The sequence below is a fragment of the Aythya marila genome, assembly GCF_965140915.1.
Source record: "Aythya marila genome assembly, chromosome: 18".
NCBI lineage: Eukaryota > Metazoa > Chordata > Aves > Anseriformes > Anatidae > Aythya > Aythya marila.
In genome coordinates this window covers 5,838,894-5,860,350 of record NC_139059.1, presented here as the reverse complement: position 1 = coordinate 5,860,350, position 21,457 = coordinate 5,838,894, and the positions used below count along the sequence as shown (strand labels likewise).

Below are 21,457 nucleotides of genomic sequence, written 5' to 3'. Positions count from 1 at the left end.
CTCTTTGCTCATAAATTCTTTCACGTGGTGCTGGGAAGCTTTCCCTGGAGCAGTTCTAAAAATAAAGCAATGGTTGCTATTAATAGAAACTACAAGTTTTTTTCAGCTATGACAACAAAATACTTCACAGTTACTTAAATCCATACAGTACACATCACATCTCTTGGATTTTAGGTTATCAGTACCTTAAAACATGCTGGAAATGCACGCACCGCACAGTTGGACAATCCTTATGTTGACATTAACACGAGTTCCGTGACACGATGGGATACAGAACCCAGGAATTGCCCATTGTTTCTTTCAAGGCCCAACTACTGAGCTGCTCTGCTTTGTTTTCGTCACCTAATTCGACTCTGGTCCAGTCCTCACACCTGTGGCACCCCACGTTAGCTCACGGCTCACAAGCTGATACAAACACCCCGGTACCAATGTCAGCAGCTGAACTTAGCCAGCCCAGTGAGCTGAGGAGAGGTCTCTGGTGTTCATTGGAGCCCCTGGTGTTCACCACAGCTGAGCTCACCCTGCTGGTTTCTGGTCCAGCAGCACTGACAGCACCTCAATCTGACCCGCCTGTCTGATTTCCTGAAACTTTCTGTTTCTTAGTATTGTTGCAACCCACAGCTTTCACCCAGGTTTCGCTGAAACTGACTGGTTTGCTCAGAAGCCTGTGAACACAGAAAATGCTGCACAGACACAACTGCTTGAACACTGCTTCTCCAAGGAAAGAAAAAAGGCAGAAACAAGAAGCCCTGCTCAGGGTCTGGGCTGGCAGCCTGTGGTGCAGCAGGGATGTGGATGTGCTGCACCTTTCCCTCTGAGGGGAAAGGCTACTTGCTTATGTCCTTTGTATGGGAGCCGCTGATGAATTCTGACTGTTTCAAAGGATATATTCAAAGGGATATGTATTTATTTCCCTACAAATTGGTGATGCTGGTGCCCTACGTCCAGAATAGTGCTGCTCAGATGTATGGCCGGTGACATTTCTGAAGGTAGAAACTAGCTCTCTGGAAACATCTGTTAAATTCACATTCATAGTTCACACTGTATTAAATAGTGAGGTCATTTATAATCCCATTTTCCACTAACTTGTCCTGAAAAGAAGAATTATATGAGTTTTCATTTCTATGATTCTATTAATTTGATGAAAATCTCTCTTTGTATTTCCACGGTGGTAGTTTGGCTTTGCTAGAGTTAAATCAGGTTAATACATACTTCTGTGCTGGAGTAAAGTTAGAGAGAGGAATTTTTAACAAAAAGCCCCTTCTAAGATTAGCATTTAGTAATAGGCAATTGTGTCTTTTAAAAAGCGATTGTTTTTCTTAGGCACCTGAAACCATGGCTTGCTATGCTAAATGAAAGGTAATGTGTCCTATTTTCACAAATTTAAAATATCCAGCATAACTCAGAAACCTGAAGTGGAAAAATAGTCTTCTATTTTCTTTCCCTCAGGAACAGAGTTATGCTGAGAATGTTTGAACAGATAATAGCCATATTCAAAACTTCAGGCCAGATGTCTTCAAAATCATACTATAAGTCAAATTAGTTAAAGCATAAACAAACATTTGTGACTGACGTAGCTACTTCAAATAGGCTAATGCCTCAGTCAGTGTTATTCATTTTGGAACAGACTGAGAGAAAGCAGAATCAAAATGAAGAAGTTACTTGTGTTTATCTTCTTTCTTGTCCTCATGACCACTTTTACAGGTAGGAGTTTATATAAAATAAAACTGTATATGTATGTAACTATAGAGTATAGCTGCAGAGCATATTAGCATAATATTAGTAATTTGTATTTTAGTATCTTCTTATTTCATTTTTAATATTTAACTATTTTTATATTACTGCTTGACATGATTTGTTTTTTAACAGTTGTGCTACTGTATTAGATATTCTACTCTCTGCATTAGCACACTGCAGTCATTTATTCTAAAACCAAAATGCTTTATTTTATGAGTTTACAATTTTAATATCATTTTACCAAGGTCCTGAAAGTTAAATGTTCAATTAAATCTCTCCTTTGCAACAAATTCTAACTCACTACTTAGACAAATAATTCTAAAAAGCAAAGCAATGCAGAAAAGAACAAAGAATTGGAAGAGTTACAAATGTTATTGGTTAGATGGTGCTATTATATTTTCTCATTTTAGATAGTAACATTAATATGTACAGTTTGTTTCATACTGATAGAACCAAACTATAGAAAGCCCAAGTTAAAAAAATGGTTTAAAATTCCACTCATATCGCCTGGAATGCAATATCCCCTGGGAAGGGGCTGTAATGAAAGGACACTTTGTATATAGACAAAAATAAGGTTTGGAGACATTTGGTTTTACAACTGACAGGTAAAACATTAACTTTATCATAATTTCATAACTAATTTCTGCTTTTCCTTAGACACTTCACCAATTTTGACTGAAAAGGAAGCCAAACAGATTCTGAGAACTCGTCGTGAAGACAGACAAAGAAAAGCTGGTTTCCCTGATGAGCCCATGAGGGTGATTTATGATATTTTTAAATTACATTAACTATATTAAAAAAAAAAAAAAAAAAAAAAAAGAAAGAAAGAAAGAAAAATGTGCTTAATATTAGATTTCTGTACATGTAATTCTAAGCAGTAAGTTATGAATGTCACCTTTTAAAGCAGCTGAGCTCCGCGAAATATTAAAAATCTCCTTTGCATTCTTTCAATTACTGTCACGTAGCATTCTGAAAGTGCTGAACATTGCTCAGGAAGCATATGCTTGCAGAATGTGGAAATTATTTATCACGGTTCAAAAATGCCGATTAAATTATTGAGAAGAAAGTGGCTTTTCATTTCTAGAAATGTGGAGTTCATCAGGTTGTTCCTGAAAAACTAAATAACAGGAAATGTCTTCCACTTACAGTACATTCTGCACTCAAGGCAGAAAGGAGATGCAGGTGTCAGCGGTCAGTGTGGAGATTGAGGTAGTTTTAAACTAGCTGTTAAAATCACTTACTTTCATTCACTTTTATATGAATGCTACAGATTGGATAGTTTGTTACGACATTGTAGGCATTTTTAGCTGCTAGCTTAATGCAACAGCATTATTTTTGCAAGTAATATTTACATTTATTAATTTCTAAACTATTTTACAACAAAAGAAATAAATAAAAGAATTTAGAAGGCTTCTGTTTTACTTGCTTTGACAAGATGTAACATATAATTCTGCACTTCTCAAGAGCCACTTAAAGTATTTTAAAATTAGTGCCTATTTCTTTCCAAAGTAAATAAACCGTGCAAGAATTACATGGTTCTGAAGAGGCAAAAACCACAGAAGCCAGAAAGCACACAATAGATTGTGCATGTATGATGAATACAAGGAGCTCAGTTTAGCAAGGTGCTGAATGAACACTTCTGAACTCCATAGGGCATGAAGAGCACTATACACCCATAGGGCATGAAGAGCACTATATACCTCCCAAGACTGAGCTCACTATGTGCCAGGCTTGCGGAGACAGCAAGTGGTTTTCTCTTTCCTATAGTTAGTGGCTGGCCGTACACCACATCTGATTACGTACTTTGTCAACTGTGATGTCTAAAACAAATCAAAGCTGTCACAAGAATATTATACTATGCTTGTTAACAATCTTGTACAAGTAATGCTATACAACAGAGCCAAGAAACAAGTAGGCATGGGCTTGACAGCTGACAACATTCAAGATTGGGTTGGTTTCCATGCTGTTGTTAAGTAAGCCTTGTAGTTTTCACAAATTGGTGGGAATACATCCCATCCATGCTTATGTTTGGTATACCCCCACGATTACATAGTACATTATATAGTAAATATCTTAAATATAAAATAACTAAAACAGAGAGGATGGATCAAGTTACATTCTGTATTACAGGCAGTTACACTTGTACATGTGGAGAGTAGAGGGAATTAAGGCTAGAGAAGCATTTGATCACTGACCTCTGCTGCTATATCCTGGCCACTTTCCATCCTACCATGATTGGACTGGCATACACTTTGTTGAGCTCTCTTTTGATGAGAAATTCCAATTGATTTTTTTTTTTTCTATACAGCAACACTCTCTTTCTGTAAGAAAACCCAAACACAGAGTATTTGTTTTTCTCACTAAATGTCAAGATTTTCAGTAGAAAAGGAAATATCTTTCAATAAAAAATCCATCCCCCCTGCCACGTTGAACATAGAGATTTACCTCTGTGAATGAAGGGTCATGGCCACTGTATCCCTGTGCACACTTCTACCACAGTCTCAAAGAGAAAGACTGATTTTGCATGGATTCCTTGTACAGAATGAAGTTAGTGCTGGGATGAACCTGCCTCTCTTCAGCTATTTTAAGCAAAAACTGTTTGTACTAGGCCAGATCATGCTGAGCTAGGGAATTTAATTTGCAATTCTTTGTGAAACAGTTTGACACAGTGCTGTTTCACTAAAAATGCCTGTTCACTTACAGACAACAAGATTTGCCATCTCTTATTATTTAAAAATGTCATTTATGATATTAGCATATTTTAATCTTCCTTTGACCGAGGCCCTACTTTTATAATGTAGCATCTTCACGGTCGTATAGTCCTGTTCTATTCAAGTTCATAATGCAGATTCACTGAGGGATTTGAGCCAAGTTCCTTTGCATGGTGAGGAACACAGAGCACAGTATACGGCAGGACACCAATGCTTCCTGCTGCTGTTCTGTGCACCAACCCTCTGAGCAGCTCAAAGAGCAGAGAACTGGATGACAGCAGGAATACTTGGCCACTGTAAAAGGTTTACACTACAGCTTCCATTGCTACAACGCTCAGTGTGCTAAGCAATGGGGTATATTTTGAAAACAATATATCTTATATACACAAAGGTTATAAGCCCACATGTATTGAGACTGTAACTTTTTTAAAAGCAAATTTTCTTTTTTTTGTCAAGTTTTTGGCACATGGCTCACTTAATTTGAGAAGTTGTTGCTTACACCATAAAGCCTATATGTTACTATGGAAAATTCACATTACTTATCTATCACACAAAGACCAATCAGCACTGATGGATAGTGCTTACTGGACCCCCTCAGAGAACTGCCACATGATCCTATAAAGATGTAATGTTTTTTAATTAGCAGGAATCAATTTTCAAAAGAGGATGCAACAGACCTGTCTGTGAGACTCCTTCTGTACCCTCAGGACCAACAGAAGTTTCTGTGTAGATATGCCAATAAGAAATGTGCATGTGGAATTCTTAATTTATGAATATTATTGCAAAATTCATGCTCAATGTGTTTACTAATACGGCTGCTGATGTCAACCATTAAGTATTGCTACATTGGGACAAACTGACTCATAACCTCATTTCATTACGTTTGATAATTTTCAGGGGTAAATTCATTGGTCTTGTAAATGCTGTAAAATTATCCTGGTTCATTGGCCTGACATCAGACCTGAGTGATTGCATAATTAAATTACATTTTCTTGTCTTTAAATAGGAGCATATGCTTTACATACAGCGCTTGGAGCAGAGATCAGAAGAACAATTCCTTGAACACTGGTTGAATCCACATTGCTTCCCACACTGCAACAGGGATTTAGTCCATCCAGTCTAACAGTTTTGGCTACCCCACAATTGGTATATAAATATATATATATTTACAGTGCATGCTTCTTTTATTCTGCTAGAATAAAGGCAGAACCATGAACTGGAAGAGGAGAGAATAACCAATGCCTGGAGGAAGCACCTTGCACTGAAAGGTGTCTGGCAATAGAACAGAACAGTGGCAGGAAACATAAGAGCTTCAGGCATCAGCTGTGCCCATGTAGTTCTGTTCATATTAATAAAACATTTGGTCATGCATTTATCTGCTATATGGATATAAATTGGTGACTACACAATGTTCTTATTAACATTGCTTGACATTGTTCTGGTTTCTTTCCTGTCTGCTTATGCTTTTTTTCCAACTATTTTTCATTTATTTAAGTCTTGTACTTGTTCACTTAGCTTTCAGTAAGACTGTGGCAGGACGAAACTCATAGTCTTCATCCTTGAGATATCTGAGATACAATCTGACCCGCTAAGAGTTGAGCTTGTTCTTCAGTATCTCATCTGCAATAATCTGCTGACAGCTGATTTTTTAAAATGATTTTTTTAATTTAATTTTAATTTTTTAAATATTTGAATGCTTAGTACACATGCTGGTAAGCATTAACACAGAACATTTTCATGGTGCTTGTATGAGTTACCAGTTCTGTTTATCATTTTCAACATCAGTGTAATAGACAGCATAATTTGCTTTACTGCCTCTGTTCATCATATGCATCATAAAATTAAATGGGAAAATATACTCCAAAGCTCAGCCAGAAAGCAGACACCACTCATAAGCCAATTGGTAACAATATGCCACATGCCAATAGAATGTCGTGCACATTAGGTTTGTGCTATGGTCATCCTATTTTTTCCTTGTGTATTTTGCACGCGATTATACTTATCACTACATTCAGAAACTGTGAATCTGGGGTGGGTAAGACAGGTGTAAGCTTGTAAAATACAAGTATTAATCCTAAACTCTTCCAATTCCTAATGGCTGTTTTGGATGCCAAAAAGGAAGATATAACCATATTTGTGTATTTCTGTAACAGGATAAGCCTTCCCCCTAACATTCTCTAAACAGACATGAAATTTGTCACTTAGAATTATCACCACAAAGTGACGCTATATCACTCACAGTTAATTTCTTAACACAAAAATTGCAGATTTAGGGCCATACTTTAAAAAGCACTTAAGCATTAAAATACAGAGATGGTATCTGTCAGGGCTGATCTGAGTCGAAAGATAGAAAGTTCATCTGCTTAAAATTCAACTAGGCATCCACCTGTACTTGTATGTATCTAAAGTTCTTTGAAAACTTGGATGTTGGGGTAGGCTTCAACGGAGCTACGCTAATCCACAGTAAGCCAAAGGTCCAACGCTTATTTAAAAACAAAACCACAAAATTCCCAGACCTTAGCCCTAGGAGGTAAGTTGGCAGTTTTCAAAAAATCTTCCAGCTGAGACAATTGAAAGCTGGCTCACTTCTACCCGGCTCACAATGAGGTGAAGAATTGTTAGAAAATTGCTTAAAAGATTTGATGCCCCTTGTATGTTATTAGTGTGGTCAATCTCTCTGTGTGTTTTAGTTATATTTTCCATTTTTTTTCTGCAGGTCTCTTCATGGTCACTGAAGAGGATATGTATCATGATTGCGTTAAGGACAAGGTTATTCCTGCATTGGCTATGTGCTCATTGTAGAGCTGAATCTCTTTGCAATACAGTACAACCCTAGTGATATGGCAAAACTGCCAAACATAAATGGCTAGATATATTATAGACCAACATACATATTCTACCAGTAGGGAAAAAAAATATTGCATGCATAGATAAATAAATCAAAGGTTTCCTACAAGTTCTGAGGTATGGGCAAGGAAAACTCACCAATTAGTCCTCAAGTAAAGTGAAGGCCACCTTTCTGGACTTTGGAGGAAACATTACTTATAGCTTTGTAGGTTAAAAAAAAACAAAATTGTATGAAGACACTGATCTATGTTTCACTGCCTGATGAGTATTTCATGTATTACTTCATAATAAATGCTTGGTTCAAATACATTTTCAGATGATTTTGTTACACTACATTCCCATACTCTATGCTGAAAAAGATCACTGAAGTGAGGTATTACAAAGTGATTTCTTTTTGTATTGCAAGTATTTCAAAGTGAGGACTTCCCACGATCAGTAGGTGAGAAGGAAGAAGGTGTAGTATCATTTTGTAGTTTCTCTGTACAACTTTTCCTACTATTTTATAATTCTGCCAGATCAGCCACATGTATCTAGCCATCCCTTTTCTTCCTGTGTGCCTTTAAAATTTATGCCTTGGTATAGAATTTCTTGTACAGTTAAACATATGATACCTGCAAAACAACATAAGAAATGTCTTGGTGGCTTTTACCTGACAGTTATGATTTGTAATGGCAATAGAATTAGTTATGGACAGAACAAAGTAACTTTCAGAGTTCTTCACTGCAGTCACACTAAGAGCCTGATCACAGGTAACAAAATAAAAAACAATCCATTGAAGATACATATGATAATTACTGCATCAACAGAGCATCTGGTAGGCTGAAATAGAACAACTGTCCTTCCAGTAAGACAGCCCTCTTGGATGACTCCAAGGAAATAATTTAAATCTCAAAGCATCAAAGGCTTACTTTCCCCTAATGTCAAGATGGAATCATAGATTAAATCTGGGAGTGTAAAAAAGTATAATCAGGCTGCTATTGTGTGCTCCATTTATAATACTCTATGCCACATAGATCTCAATTTGCCTATCTCCATAGAAGTTAATATCATTAGGGGAAATCCTGGCTCTGTTTTCTCTTGACTAGAGAAAAAAATCACGCTGATCCCAATTATGCCAAATTTCACCCAGTGAAAGTCTATTTAAGTACTTGTCTGAAATAACAGAACACCCAGCTAGTTATATTCAGTCACAGGTTAGATAATTAGTAAGGTTAAATTGTAGCTGCTAGGTCTACCTCAGTAACACTTAGCTAATCTTATTGCAAATGTGGAATAGAGATTATTTACTGTTTTTAAGGATGAAGGGATCTCATATGAATCTCCATAGAAAGGCTAAGTATTACTATGCCTAACTTACAGGAAGAAAACTAGGAATAAGAATTAAGTGCTTACAGGTCCCTCCCTGTACTGTGCTCTCTCCCACTTTGTAAAGAAGAAAAAAAAAAGATGTTGTTAGTATTGTTTACTTCACATTTGCCTCAGGCTGATTCATCTGGCCAATAGGCTAAAGAGCCAACTCACATTTGCACTCAGATTCAAATCAAAACCATTACAAGTGTTTCTAAAACTCCATCACTTACACCTCACAAAAGTAAATGCTGTCTTACAAGTAGCTGCACTTCTGTTCTGTAGTGGAACAGATCATTGAAGTAATTCCTGATCCGTCAAAACACGGACAGCAAACGCTGTATAAGAAAGTTGGAAACAGAGAGAGTAAGGGGTAAAGAACTTAATCAAGATATTTCATTTTAAGACATCCATCTGTTCTGCTGGATTTAAGAAGCCAAGTTCTCCATTCATACAAACTAATTTAGGCCCTATAAGTAAACAGAGAAACACTCCTTCAACCTACATGAGAGACAGCCAAAGAAGAAGGCTGTTACAGCACAGCTGATCTTTGGAAGATTGCTCAGCACTGGCAAACACTGCAGTCTAAAGAGACAGACAGCAAGATTATGACTGCTTTAGAAAATTGTTGACAGTAAAATAACTCAGACATCAATTAGCATAAAAGGTTAACACTGCATAAACATTATACTTAGTTTTATCTACAGAAATTATATAATTAAACTTTTTCCAAAGTCCTTCACCATGGCTGCTTCATTGTGCTGTTATTCTCTTCCTTTATCCAGGTCTTTCCCTCAAGGCCATGCTGCACTTGAAATCGTCTAAAGTTGAGCTAAATAAGTGTATTCAAGGACTAGCTGAAAGTTTGTATTTGTCCATGTCTGAAATCACGGGGAAAAATGATAGATTTCTTCGCATGCATGCAAGCCATTAGCTTTTCTGCTGGGTGAAGATTTTTGATAATCTGTATAACACTAAGTCATTAGAATTTACATCTGAATGCCATGAGAGGGTTTAATATAATGAGGAAAAAAAAAAAAAAAAAAAAAGAACAAGTGTTCTGCAAGTTGTATGCAGAGGATGGGAAAATTGGCAGGGTAGTTGATTTCCAAATTCTTTTACAGAAAAGTGTTACAACAGACTTGGGAAAATCTTTCACCTATGAAAAAGATAAAGATAGCATTAGCTTTCATCACTGCCTGACTTGCTTTATATTTAGTCTCTGATAACATTGTCTCCTTTCATGTGAAAAGCTGTCCACTAGATGCCACTGTTTCTGCATAAAACTGCACCACAGCCCTCAACGGCCATTTGATTCGAAATATTCTGCATCCCTCCTTCTCCCCTCTTGATTTTTTACTCCTTTTCTAAAATGTTCAGGTCAGATGACTGAAATTAAAAGTCACAGGGAAAAAAAAAAGACCCTTTAGCAAATGGTCAATTTTTCTCCCCTTTGCATCCAAGATTGTAGTGAAAGTGGATGTTACTGTAGTGTCTGCCTCGTTATATGGGAGCACCCCATTACATCATAGAAAGAAACATTTGGAAGTTTTTACAGCACACATTGTAGAGGCTTGTGACTTTTTACTGTCTGTCATTAAAATACTTACACTAGGAATGGATTTTTGTGTCTGATGTTGTTCTTCACTCTCACAATGACTCTCATTTGATCTATTTTCAGTAACCCCAAACTGTAAGCTGCAGACAAATTATATAGTGAAAGCATCACCCATTATCTTTCCACCTTTGTTATCTTTAGTAGCTTAGGGGACTATGTGTTAGGTTCAGTACCAAGCAGTACTGAAAGATCAGTCTATGCCCAGGGCTTGAAACGTAGTACCCCTCTTAAAAAATGGTAGATAAATAATATCAACTTTAATTTACATATGCAACAACCCAGCAAAAAGAAACAAAGGCTGAGATTTTAAAAGCATCAACTTCAGCAAGGCCAAGACTGAAAGACTTCATCAAAGCCTGATAAGTATTATATGAAGTAGCTATAATATTGCTACTAAGCAATTTGGTAGTTCAACTAACTGGTTATTTCCAGAAGATCACCTTACCTTGCAGAAGAACATGCACTAGAAGTACTTAATTACTAAGACTGGTATTTCCAGAATGGTCGCTGAAATTAAGTCAGTAACTTTGTTTATTTGAAATCCACTTTCACAGTGGTGAAGGTAATGAAAAATGCAAAATTAAGATTACCGGTTCGTAGTTAAGATGATACAGTACTTGCCCACTTCTCATGGAGGCCAAACAGGTGAGTATACTCTTCTACCTACGATGGCAGTACTGCTTCTCTGCAATATTTCTGAAAAGCGAACATGAAAGAATGAGATAAAGCAAATGCACATGACAATTTGAAATGAAATGGTGTGTATGGAAATGTTTCCCTGCAATACTTTGGGGCTTCCCCCCCCCCCCCCCCCCAGTAGTTAGAGACTTGTTTTGAATGTTAGAATCTGGTTTTGAATGAAGACTTCTGTTTCTCTGCCTTGATGAATGAATACAAAAGTAACCTCTGAAACTGTGAAGGGAAACTGGATTGATTGAATGTGACCACTGAAGTAGGAATCTAGCTTAGATTCTCAGTAAAAACAAACAAACAAACAAACAAAAACTTATTTAATGACTACAGAGATCAGAGTGGACTTCAGAAGGTTATCTGAGCCTTTTATGGTCTACAACAAGTAGAAAATCTTGTGAGAACTATGTGTCTTGAGATTTCTGGTATGTGATTAGAAATGCTGAGTGATCTGTCTCCGTCATTTTAATCCTTTTTCAGGACTGGGAGTAAAGATGTGTACTAAAATGAAAAACAGTAAAAACAGAAAAGGTTCAATGAACTTTGAGCTGATATAACTATCTTTATTGTAGCAAATAAGCAATCCAGCACAGTGTAGGCTCAACATGAAACCATAGAACTTCCTTTTTTTTTTTTTTAGGGAGGGAGTTGTTCCAAGACAAGTGACATACCCTGTTTCCAATTCTGATATTTATGGCCATTTCTAAGGAGGGCCAGGCTGAAGTCTGGGGCAAGAGGTAGCATGGGACAACATGGTGTTCCATAAATTGCTGCATTCAGCTCTGCTGACCATGCATGTACAGTTATTCATTTTTCAATTGTAAAAACCACAATTTCAGTCTCACGGGAAACAAATCTGCAACAAACTTCATATAAAAGCAAAAACAAAACAAAGAAATAAATGAATAATATTTATATCTATGCTTATTTATGTATACAAATGTTTACAGATATTTTTATGTAGTTTAAGATACAGAAATTAAGCTTATGTTTTAACAGTGGATGGATCTGAATTGCATGTCAGCATTCCAGATGCAGAAATTACAGTTTTCAAGAGCCTTTTCTGCCCAGAGTTATTCATTCTTAAGTCCTGAGTATTTGGATGCATTTTGGTGAAACACAAAGTTTTGCTAACATGAAATCTACAGCTCTGCAGGGGATTTGGCAGACGGTTAGTGTTTGGTGTTTTAGATAAGAGCCATAGCAGAAACAAAATCTTTCATTTTTACTTTTTCTCCCTCCTTCTCTCTATTTACCATTTGATGCTTTAGAGATGCCCAGGGAAAGTGAGAAAAAATGTTTTCTATTTCACATTGCACAGCTGTGGCACTGCTGGAGAAAAAACATTTTAAATATTAATATGGCTTTGGGACTAAAAGCATTTCTAAAAAGGCACTTCAATGCAATGACTTTCAGCAAAGTGAACAGTCACAAAATAGAGTCAAAGATCAAAATCCCTTCTGCTGATAGTAAGGCAATTTATTTATTTTTTGATGGATGCCTACAGAACTCGTTATGTGTGATTGTATCAGATGTTATGTGTGATTGCTTTCCACCTGAATAAAGAATAGTTCATAGATGCAATAGTTTATGACAGCCTCTGGAGTCAAAAACATCTTTTTCTCACCTCAAACTTTTGGAGTGAAATGGACTGTCTCAGTTCTCTCTCCATGCCAGCTTTAGTGAACCAGGAATACTTCAGCAAAGGTTAGAGCACAGCCTCTTCCACCTGCTAAATTCTGTAGTTGTGGTTAACCTGCAAATTGAGACTTTAGTGTTCTTACCCAATGCTACTAATGCGTCTAAGGGTGTATACTGTGGTTATCTCATTTAGCTCTGCCACAAGCCAGCCTGTGTAGTAATCGTGCCAGCTGCACCTTGAGGTCACCCACACCAGTGGTACTCACAGTATTTCATCCCATCCAAAAAAGAAGCAGGGGCTTCCCTCAATGAAAACAGCTTGACAGTAGATTTCAGCAGAGGACGTTGCTTTAACTTTGTCTAGGATCCATCCCCAGGAGGCAGGGTTCTAGCACAGACAATACAGTGACGGGGCTTACTAATGGCTGCAGCATTATTTATGCACCCAGACTGCTGACATACCTCCAGTTCTGCTTTGAAAAGGAACCATCATCCTTCATGGTCTGAAATTCATGGTTGCCAGGGGGCAGAAAGAGGCCACTTCCATCATTTTGGTTGCTCATCTATTTCCTATTTACCAGGGATGACAAATGTTCAAGCCACCTAGTTAATTTATTCCCAGGCTTTTAATTCTGCTCCGTGTGCTTTGCTGTTGAAACCACACTCTCTCAAGAGCAGGTCTGAAGTGAACAGCACCTGTGGCTCCAGTCTTTCAGCAGCAGGACACACGTGCCCAAAACAACTCGCCTAAGCAGAGAGAGAAATGGATTACAGCCCTGTGTTACACACAGTAAATCACTAGCACAGACAGAGAAGCACAGAGACAACAGAAGTACCAAAACATGCTTTTTTAAAACATGACTCTTTAAATTAAATAAGACAAGGAAATATATGAAATGACAGCAAGGTCACTTTTTCCTTAACTATTGCTCCGATTTAAGCCCGCACATGTCTTTCATTTATTTTCACCTTTGCTCTTCGGCTACCTCAGACTCGTAGGAGATGGTTACAAAGCATTATCAGTGGAAAAGGGCTACAAATGACTCTAGGTATTTATCAGCTTACGCCACTTCTGGTAATTTCCTTTTATTTTTGTAATTCGTTTTCAGAAATGCCTAATGTTCCCTATTAAAACTCAAGTTCTACTACAGCAAGCAGTGTACAAACATCTCTCTGTATAATGAGGCTACATATTATGTAGGCAAACTTACTAACTGTAGATTGCAGTGCTTGGTTGTATTCACCCACGTTGTGACAGTGCTGATTAGATGTTGCAAACAATTGTAGTAGTTACTGAAAATCAAGATCAGCATTTACCATAACATCAGCATTCCAACATTGTTCACTTCATTTGCCTCATGACCAGATTTTACTGCCTACATACCTCTCCTTCTGATCTCCTTTGCTATCACACAAACAATGCGTGCCACTGCTCAAATTGATTGTTATTAGTCTGGGGTACTTAGGAACTATAAATACATCACTTCAACTGGCCTAAAATTTTTAGGGTGGAATAATGAACTGCACGATCTACACATATTGTTAAATAAAGTAACTTAATTTTGCTCAAATTAGCACTAAGTGTTTGCATTTAACTGGAAAGCTCCATAAATTCTATGTTCTTATTTAGAACCTTCAGCTAAAATTGAAGATGCAAACATCCAAAAATCCAAGCTCACATTAAGAAACCATGTGCCACTCAATGAATGAAGACCTAGCCTCCCCAAACCCAGGAACAGGGCAGTCTGCATGTATGCGGACATGGAAAATTGCTTTGCCAAGGTTTATGTAAGGAGAATAGAATCCACAATTCTAGAAGTGTCATAAAGTTTGACATGCACTTCAAAATGTGTGCCTGTTTCAAAAGCATGTTGGAACAGTTATTCTCTCCGCCCCTGATGAGACAGAAATGTCTTTGCTTGCAGCTTTAATGCCTACTCAAGAGGAGAAAAAAGGGAATTGCACTTTCTGGCATTTTGGAGAACATGGGGCAAAGTTGGAAAGAATCCACGTGGAAGAAAGCTGAGGGGGTGGGATAGGAGGGAGTTAGGGCTGGAAACAGAAGACCTTTCGTTGTGCTTTGATTGAATCAGGTGAGGTGAGCAGGGACAAACAGAGGGCTGGTTTCTGAGAGGACAGAGCCCCTGCCTACGGTCTGTGTGGAAACAGTCTCTCAGCTTTGCTCTTTGTTCTTTTGGCTTAATTCAATCCGGGGACAAATCGCAGTGAAACTGGGTGTGTGTATGTGCAGGCGTGCATGTGTGTTTGGGGGGGTGGGTGAATGGATGGGAAGGCGGACACAAAAAGCTGCCCCTGTGACAGGGCCCAGGTCTGACACAAAGACCACCAGTGACCCTGCTTACACTGGGGCTGCCCAGCACAGCTGTCTGCTCGTCTGTCTGTCCATCAGTCGGCGACAGCCTGTCAGGCAGGGGGTCAGCCCCCCCGCATCACCTGCCTGCCTCACAACCACCTCGTGTGAAGGCATCGGGCCTGCATGCGGCTGTAAGCCTGCCTGCCTTGTGTCACTGTGCTGCTCCGACGCGTTGAGCCCAGTAAAGACAGGTTCAAACTGACAAATGAACCCCAAGAAGGTTTCCACTGCCATAACAGGCCAAACCAAACCTGCCTATGGGACAAAGGACTTTCACGGTGAGACTGTGCCCGACGGGGAAGCCTAAGGCAGCATGAAGTCCATACCCTCATCTTCTTCCTCCTGCACTGAGGATCTCTTGGCCCACACTAGCAGTGCCTCCTTCCGAATCTCCTCCAGAGCTGTTGTCCTGTCTCACAGGAGGAAAGCAGATGAATTGGCAGAGAAGGGGCAGTGGATGCCAGGCTGAAGGCACCGAGGACCTGTCTTTCTATTGCATTTGTCCTTTGGTTATCTATAGGGCATATATTATTCCCTCTGGAAGCCCCTGAGTTATGGTCCATGGACCACTGGGAAGTGATCTACAGAAAATAGCTAGCATAGCAATCTCCCTTTTAGTCCATATCATACCAAATGAGGGACCACCGGAAATTTTGTTTAAATGTACATTTGTTTTCTCTGTTGCTAAAATAAGACTCTCACAGTTATATACAAATACCAATAGGCTGATGTAAAGAAGACCCAGAACACTGAGTTTGTTGGCTTTTTTTGTGTAGTGTGGGAGTTTACATTGTGTTGGATGGTTCTTCAGTTTGATGTTGCTTCTACTTCAAGCATTGGGAACTGTGCTTAAAAGGAAAGTGGCTATTCTAAATTAACTGATTTTTTAATTGTTGCTTATGTTGCTGTGTCCACTTACCTCCACTGTCTGAGCATCTTTCTTTGTGTTTTGATATATGACAACAGTGCAGAAATACAGCATTGTGGGATGTGAAGTGGCTCAGTGGAGGAGGATATAAACCAGATGTGTAACATATCCAGTGTGTGCTCAATGTACCTCCTGTGACCTGTCTAGAGATGATACAAATACAATCATTTATTGAGACAAAAAAATGGAAATTAGCTCTGAGAGCAAGGAGGGAATATTACAGACCAGAGCAGCTCAGAGAATACAAAATCATTTCAGGCTACCAAAAAAAAAGAAAAGGAAAAAGAAAGAAACATCACAATTTTTCTACAATTTTGTAAATAAAAAAGAAGCTAAGTGTCTTCCCCCCATATTTTGATTAAAACCACAAAGACAATTCTCTGAGGAGACCTCCAGTTTGTTTCTTAAAATCTTTTGTTAAATTATACGTAAATTATCTCAGACAATGGTTACAATAAAGCTGCAAGCCTATCACCTTTTGTCACATTATGTTTTATCCTAATAGTGCAAGCATCTCCCACAAGACCAGACTTTAGTAAAATGATACTACTCCCTATGACAAGTCCTACCAAATTGATTTCAGAGGTTGCATCTGAAAATAAAACCTCATTTCAGGATGATTTTTTTCCTCCAAGGGATTTTCGTTTGAATTGCTAGACTCATTTGTTATAAACCTGGATAAACTGATGTCATGGATATCAATGGCTGCTAGTCTCCATTACAGCAGGGGAAAAAATATGACCTATCTGTGTAATAGTTTATACCCAAATTCTGCTAGAGTTACCAAATGGGCTGGTTTGTGGAATACAGGGATACTAATGTTAGCGAGTGTCACCGACTCTTGCCTATTACAATTGAAGCAATGGTAGAGGGATTTGAAACCGGCCACTTTTCATTGGTATTTTGAGAAATGTTGGTTTGTTTGTTTCAGGCAGTGGAAGCTGCTGGCATCTGAAAGCAGGCATGTAAGGCTGTCCTAGAAACGACTGGTGCTAGCTCACAACTGCAGGTATTAAAAGCGATACTGGATCTCAAGACAGGTCAATGTAATACCTTTAGTCCAAAATTCTACCTCATTAATACCTTGTCTACCCCCTAGAGATTGTTTTTCATTAATGAGATTTTAGGTTCCTTGGAGCCCATGTCTCAGAGGAGGCTGAAATGTGGGGGGTTTGTTAAGCTGTTTTGCACCAGACAAATGGATTCAGAAAGGTGCATCAAAGCAGCAATAGTTGTCAGCAGCTCAGTGATAAAACTGAAACAAACACAAAAAAAGGTGCAAAACACTGGCCTGGCAGATAGATGTCTTTCCAGGATGAGTCCTCATTACTTTGTTCTGTTACTGGGTCTTTGTCTGCACATTGCTGGTCTCAAGTCTTGCGTTAATGTGCACAAACAAGTTTATTTTGATTTTTTTTACAGTCCCATTGTATTAAAGAAGAAGTCACAGATGCTACAAAAGGGATTATTGTCATGAGCTTGAACCTGCCCAGCCTGAGCAGTGGCTATGAGAACATTTCTCTTGTGGCAGAGTTTGGGAGTGTGAGTTTTCCCTTTCTTCTCTCACCTTGGCCACCGGCGCGGCAGGTCCCAGCAGTGGCCCTCCCTGTTCCCACACAGACGGGTGGGCTGGGAAGGGGAGCTGAGGAATTTTGGCTTGGCACCCCTCACGTACCGAGGCAGCCAGGCGGCAAGGAGGGGAACACAGTCGGAGCCAAGCACAATGCGAACACGGATTGCTTCTTTTGGAAAGGAGCAAACCCAGGAGCCACAACTGAAGCACTGCTTTGCTGTTGGGATAACTCAACCGTACACTGCGTTGCCCCTAAGTCAGTCCAGTAAAACTAGGACAATATTTCACTAACTTGGGAAATGATCTTTGGGCCGTGTCACAGAACTGAAGTACTCATTGTTTAGATAGTTTGGAAAAAAATACCTTGTTTTTCTTTGGTTGACTGGTCTCTGGAAAGTTGAGGATGGCATGCACATTGTGGTAAAGAGGAAAAATGAGCACAAACAAGGAATTTGAATTAATTTGACACACTGGGAGTAGTACTGCTGGGAAATTGTAGAAATTGCAAACTGTAAAAGAAGGCAACACAAATAACTCTGTTACTGCTGATGAGATGGACAGAGGATTCCCAGGACAAAGCATGGCTGAAAACTGTAAAGTGCTCAGTGGCTGCTGAGAAATGGAAAGGTGCTCCAGAAAAAGGAGCAGAGGAGTTACCCAGGAATGTGAGAAGTTCACAGCCTAGCCTAGATAGTTTCATCTGTGTGGCTTGGATGCTGCTAGTCTAATCAGGCTATCCTTCAATGGCCCTTTGGGCTGCTACTGAAAAAGCAGTTCTTCCACTCCCTCTTCCCCCAGGCACTCATTTCTGTGCTTTCTTATGCCAGCACAAGCATTCATGTGGCTGTACTACCCTAAAAAACTAATTATGCTTTTTTTTTCTTTTAATTGGGTTGATATTCAGCTGGATCAGTTCTGTGGTCCAGCTCGCTGCACAGCCACATAAACACTGGTGCCAGACAAGAGTGGGTGAGAAAAGTGACTGGGTGCAGAGGAAGAGGGGAGAGAGGACTGGAACCACCCCTTTCAGCAGCAGCCAGATTTATGCCAGATTAAAGTGACCGTGTAACCGCAGCCTCTTTGAGTAGCCCCCTTAATTTCATTTGGGGCATGTGAAGAATCAGCTCTTACTCCTACCGAGTAAGAGCAGCACAAGCAGGCTTTTATCATCTGATAGGCTCACATTTGCTAAATTTGTGATGTGCTCCATGCTCTGCCAGAATTTTTGGAAGGATCTGTGGCAATTACAAGGAAACCCACCTAGGGACAATATCATTCCAGTGTAAGAAGGCTGGTATGTATGCAGCCACTTCAGCAGCTCCATCTGCTATGAAAGCAAATGAACTCAAGAGCAGACGAGAACTGATATGTGAAGTTACAGTGTAAGTCTGACTGCATAAATTAAAAGGACGGGAATGCAATGGATTTTGAATAGGTTCTTTCACATGACAGTGTTCTCCTGGAATCAGAGGGCAGACATTGCAGAAAAAAAGAAGCTTTACGGTGTTCTGAAATAAATATTAGTATTTTTCTTAGCACAGAGGAGTTAAATGAAGTAGCAAATCAAAACACATGTGTGTATGCATATACATTAGAGACAGGAAGCATGGACTGTAGCAAAAGGGGATTGATGCAGAATATCGACTAATAGAGAACACGGACAGAATATTGACTGTGTTACAAGTTTTCTGCTTTACCCAAGTTGCCTTCTTTCTGGGCTGGAACTGGCAGACATGTGAAGGTCTGAGCTTCCAGCTTGGAATTTCAGCTTCCCTATGCAACCCCCTGCAAACCACTTTGTGGAAAGAGTTTTGAAATGGTGCACCAATGCTTCCCTGAATCAGCGGACAGCCTGCAAGGAAAGGTCTATGAGAAGAACAGCTATGGTCATATGTTCATTCTGATGCTGGGCTAGGTCAAAGCCTTGGGTTAAATGGCTCTTGTACATACCACCAGGGTTAACTAATTCACTGCTCTTCAAAATAGATATAAAAATAACTGGTTTAAAGTTGTGTTTATTTGTAATGTCCAAAGCAAACAGAACTTATTTTGAAGGCAAAGCCTGAAGAAACAACACTAGCTGTTCACCCAGAATTCAACCCCGAGATTTTGGAGTTGATGGGAGGACCTGGGAACGCAGAATGTAGTCAGCACCGGGCAAGGGTAAGTACAAAAGGGTTAATGCTGGTGTTTAAGGCATTCATTGCCTCCCCAGTAAATCTGCATCTGATAAATGGTTCTTCATAACCCAGTGTTGCTTATATATCTATAAAGAGGCAAGTGTTAATTTCAAACCCAAGCGTAAAGACGTGGGGCCAGTATACTACCCAGTCTGCCACTATCATTCTCCCCAGTTGAAATTCTGGCTTGTGATACCATGAGGTATTGTGAAATCACAGTTACCAAAATAAAATAAAATAAAAATAAAAATAAATCCATTTACATCTGTACTCACTTGGATCCACCAGAAGGAAAAAAGACTTAACTTGCAGTAAGGGACATTTGTGGACCATCTGCGCATTTATGTACTCCTAATTTGCACCATTCTGATTCATTCACAAAACATTGCTCCTGCTGATGTGATGGGTCTTGGTGCTGCCTGTGCAAGCCAATGCATTAACTTGTTGCCATACTGCTGCCTGTTCGGCTACGAGAATTAGAGTAAGAAGTCATTTTAATGCTTTCCAGTATACAGATGGGGGATTGACTTAGCTGCTCCAACATTATACCTTTGTGTGCCATTTCCAATAGGAAAGCACCACGCCAACCCTTCCTGTACCCGCTTAACTGGTGGCCATTCATTTTGCTGAAGGAAGACAAAATATTCCCCAAGCAAAGGCATCTCTCAGGCTGAGGACGAGTGAAATGCTGAGTCGAAACTTCTAGGATTTAAACCCCTCTCTGCTGGTCATCTGGAAATGTTCTTACACTTCCAGACACGGCAAAAAGACCAGGCACCTAAATATTTATGGAAGCTTCTTGGAGAATTATGAGCCCGACCACTTCTTCCCCAGTGTCATTACAGTATGCTGTCTGGCCCTGGAGCGATGGTAATGGTTCCCCTACGGGTGACATTGCTGATGCTTTTGCAAAGTGCTTACTTCACTCTCAGTTAACAACTGCTCCGTTCCCTGGGTGGCTGGCAGCTGAGCTCTCCAGCCACCCAGTTACAATTTAGACAATATTTTTGCAGGAATATAAAAGCAGAATAAATCAGGATGTGTTGAGATCCAAGGACTCCTACAGGGTCTCCAAGAAACAGCATAATGCTATTTTAGGTCACTGTAGTAATGACACCAGTACCAATGCTGGTAACAGAAATAATTCCATGCCCAGTCTGCAAGAGACTTAGGACTATTTATAAAACTGCCACCTTTAAAAACTTTCCATCTGCCACTATGAAAGTAGCCGTGTCTCAGAGTGTTTATAGAGAACATTATTTTTTTGCTGTTTTCTTCCATTTTTATTTAGGATTTGTACAGTTTATCTCCAATTTTAATGAAATGCTTTAGCTTTTCTGATAGTCTGCTATGAGTTCTGCTCTTAATCTTGTAGGTGTTCATTTGATTTTGAGCAACTGAATACTTTAAGATTCAGTTTATCTTCTATTAATGTAATTTCAGCGACAGCTTTTAGGTTTGTTCTTTCACATTTACTGATTACAATAAATTTATTAAAGTTCGGAATTGTTTTTCTTTCAATAATAGTACAGATCAAAAGCACTGCAAATCCAGTCAAATTGGTTTTCTAGGAGGACATACATGTTAAAACTGAATCAAGGAAGCATGCTTTCACTGAAAAGATACCTCCAATTCCCTATAAGCTGAATTCTTGTGACATTCGGAATGGGATATTTCTGGTATAGTTTGACTACAGCCTTTTTTTTTCCCTAGGCAATTACTTCTGAAGCATTAACAAGTTTTCTCTGCAAAGCTGTCCTCTCTCAGCTGACCAGTCCTTCTCTTATAAGCCTGGTCCAAAGCCTTCTGAG

The 21,457-nt window shown here is 39.1% G+C and overlaps 1 protein-coding gene across 1 annotated transcript; it reads left to right on the top strand.

Annotated features, from left to right (window-relative positions):
• Window positions 1-1,649: 1,649 nt before the first annotated feature.
• Window positions 1,650-5,571, top strand: LOC309885335 (uncharacterized protein C17orf67 homolog; the record flags this gene model as incomplete). The annotated part of the gene is made up of 3 exons (XM_082775183.1): window positions 1,650-1,704; window positions 2,395-2,495; window positions 5,455-5,571. The coding sequence occupies 3 exons, from the start codon at window positions 1,650-1,652 to the stop codon at window positions 5,569-5,571; spliced, it is 273 nt and encodes a 90-aa protein (XP_082631309.1).
• Window positions 5,572-21,457: the final 15,886 nt, after the last annotated feature.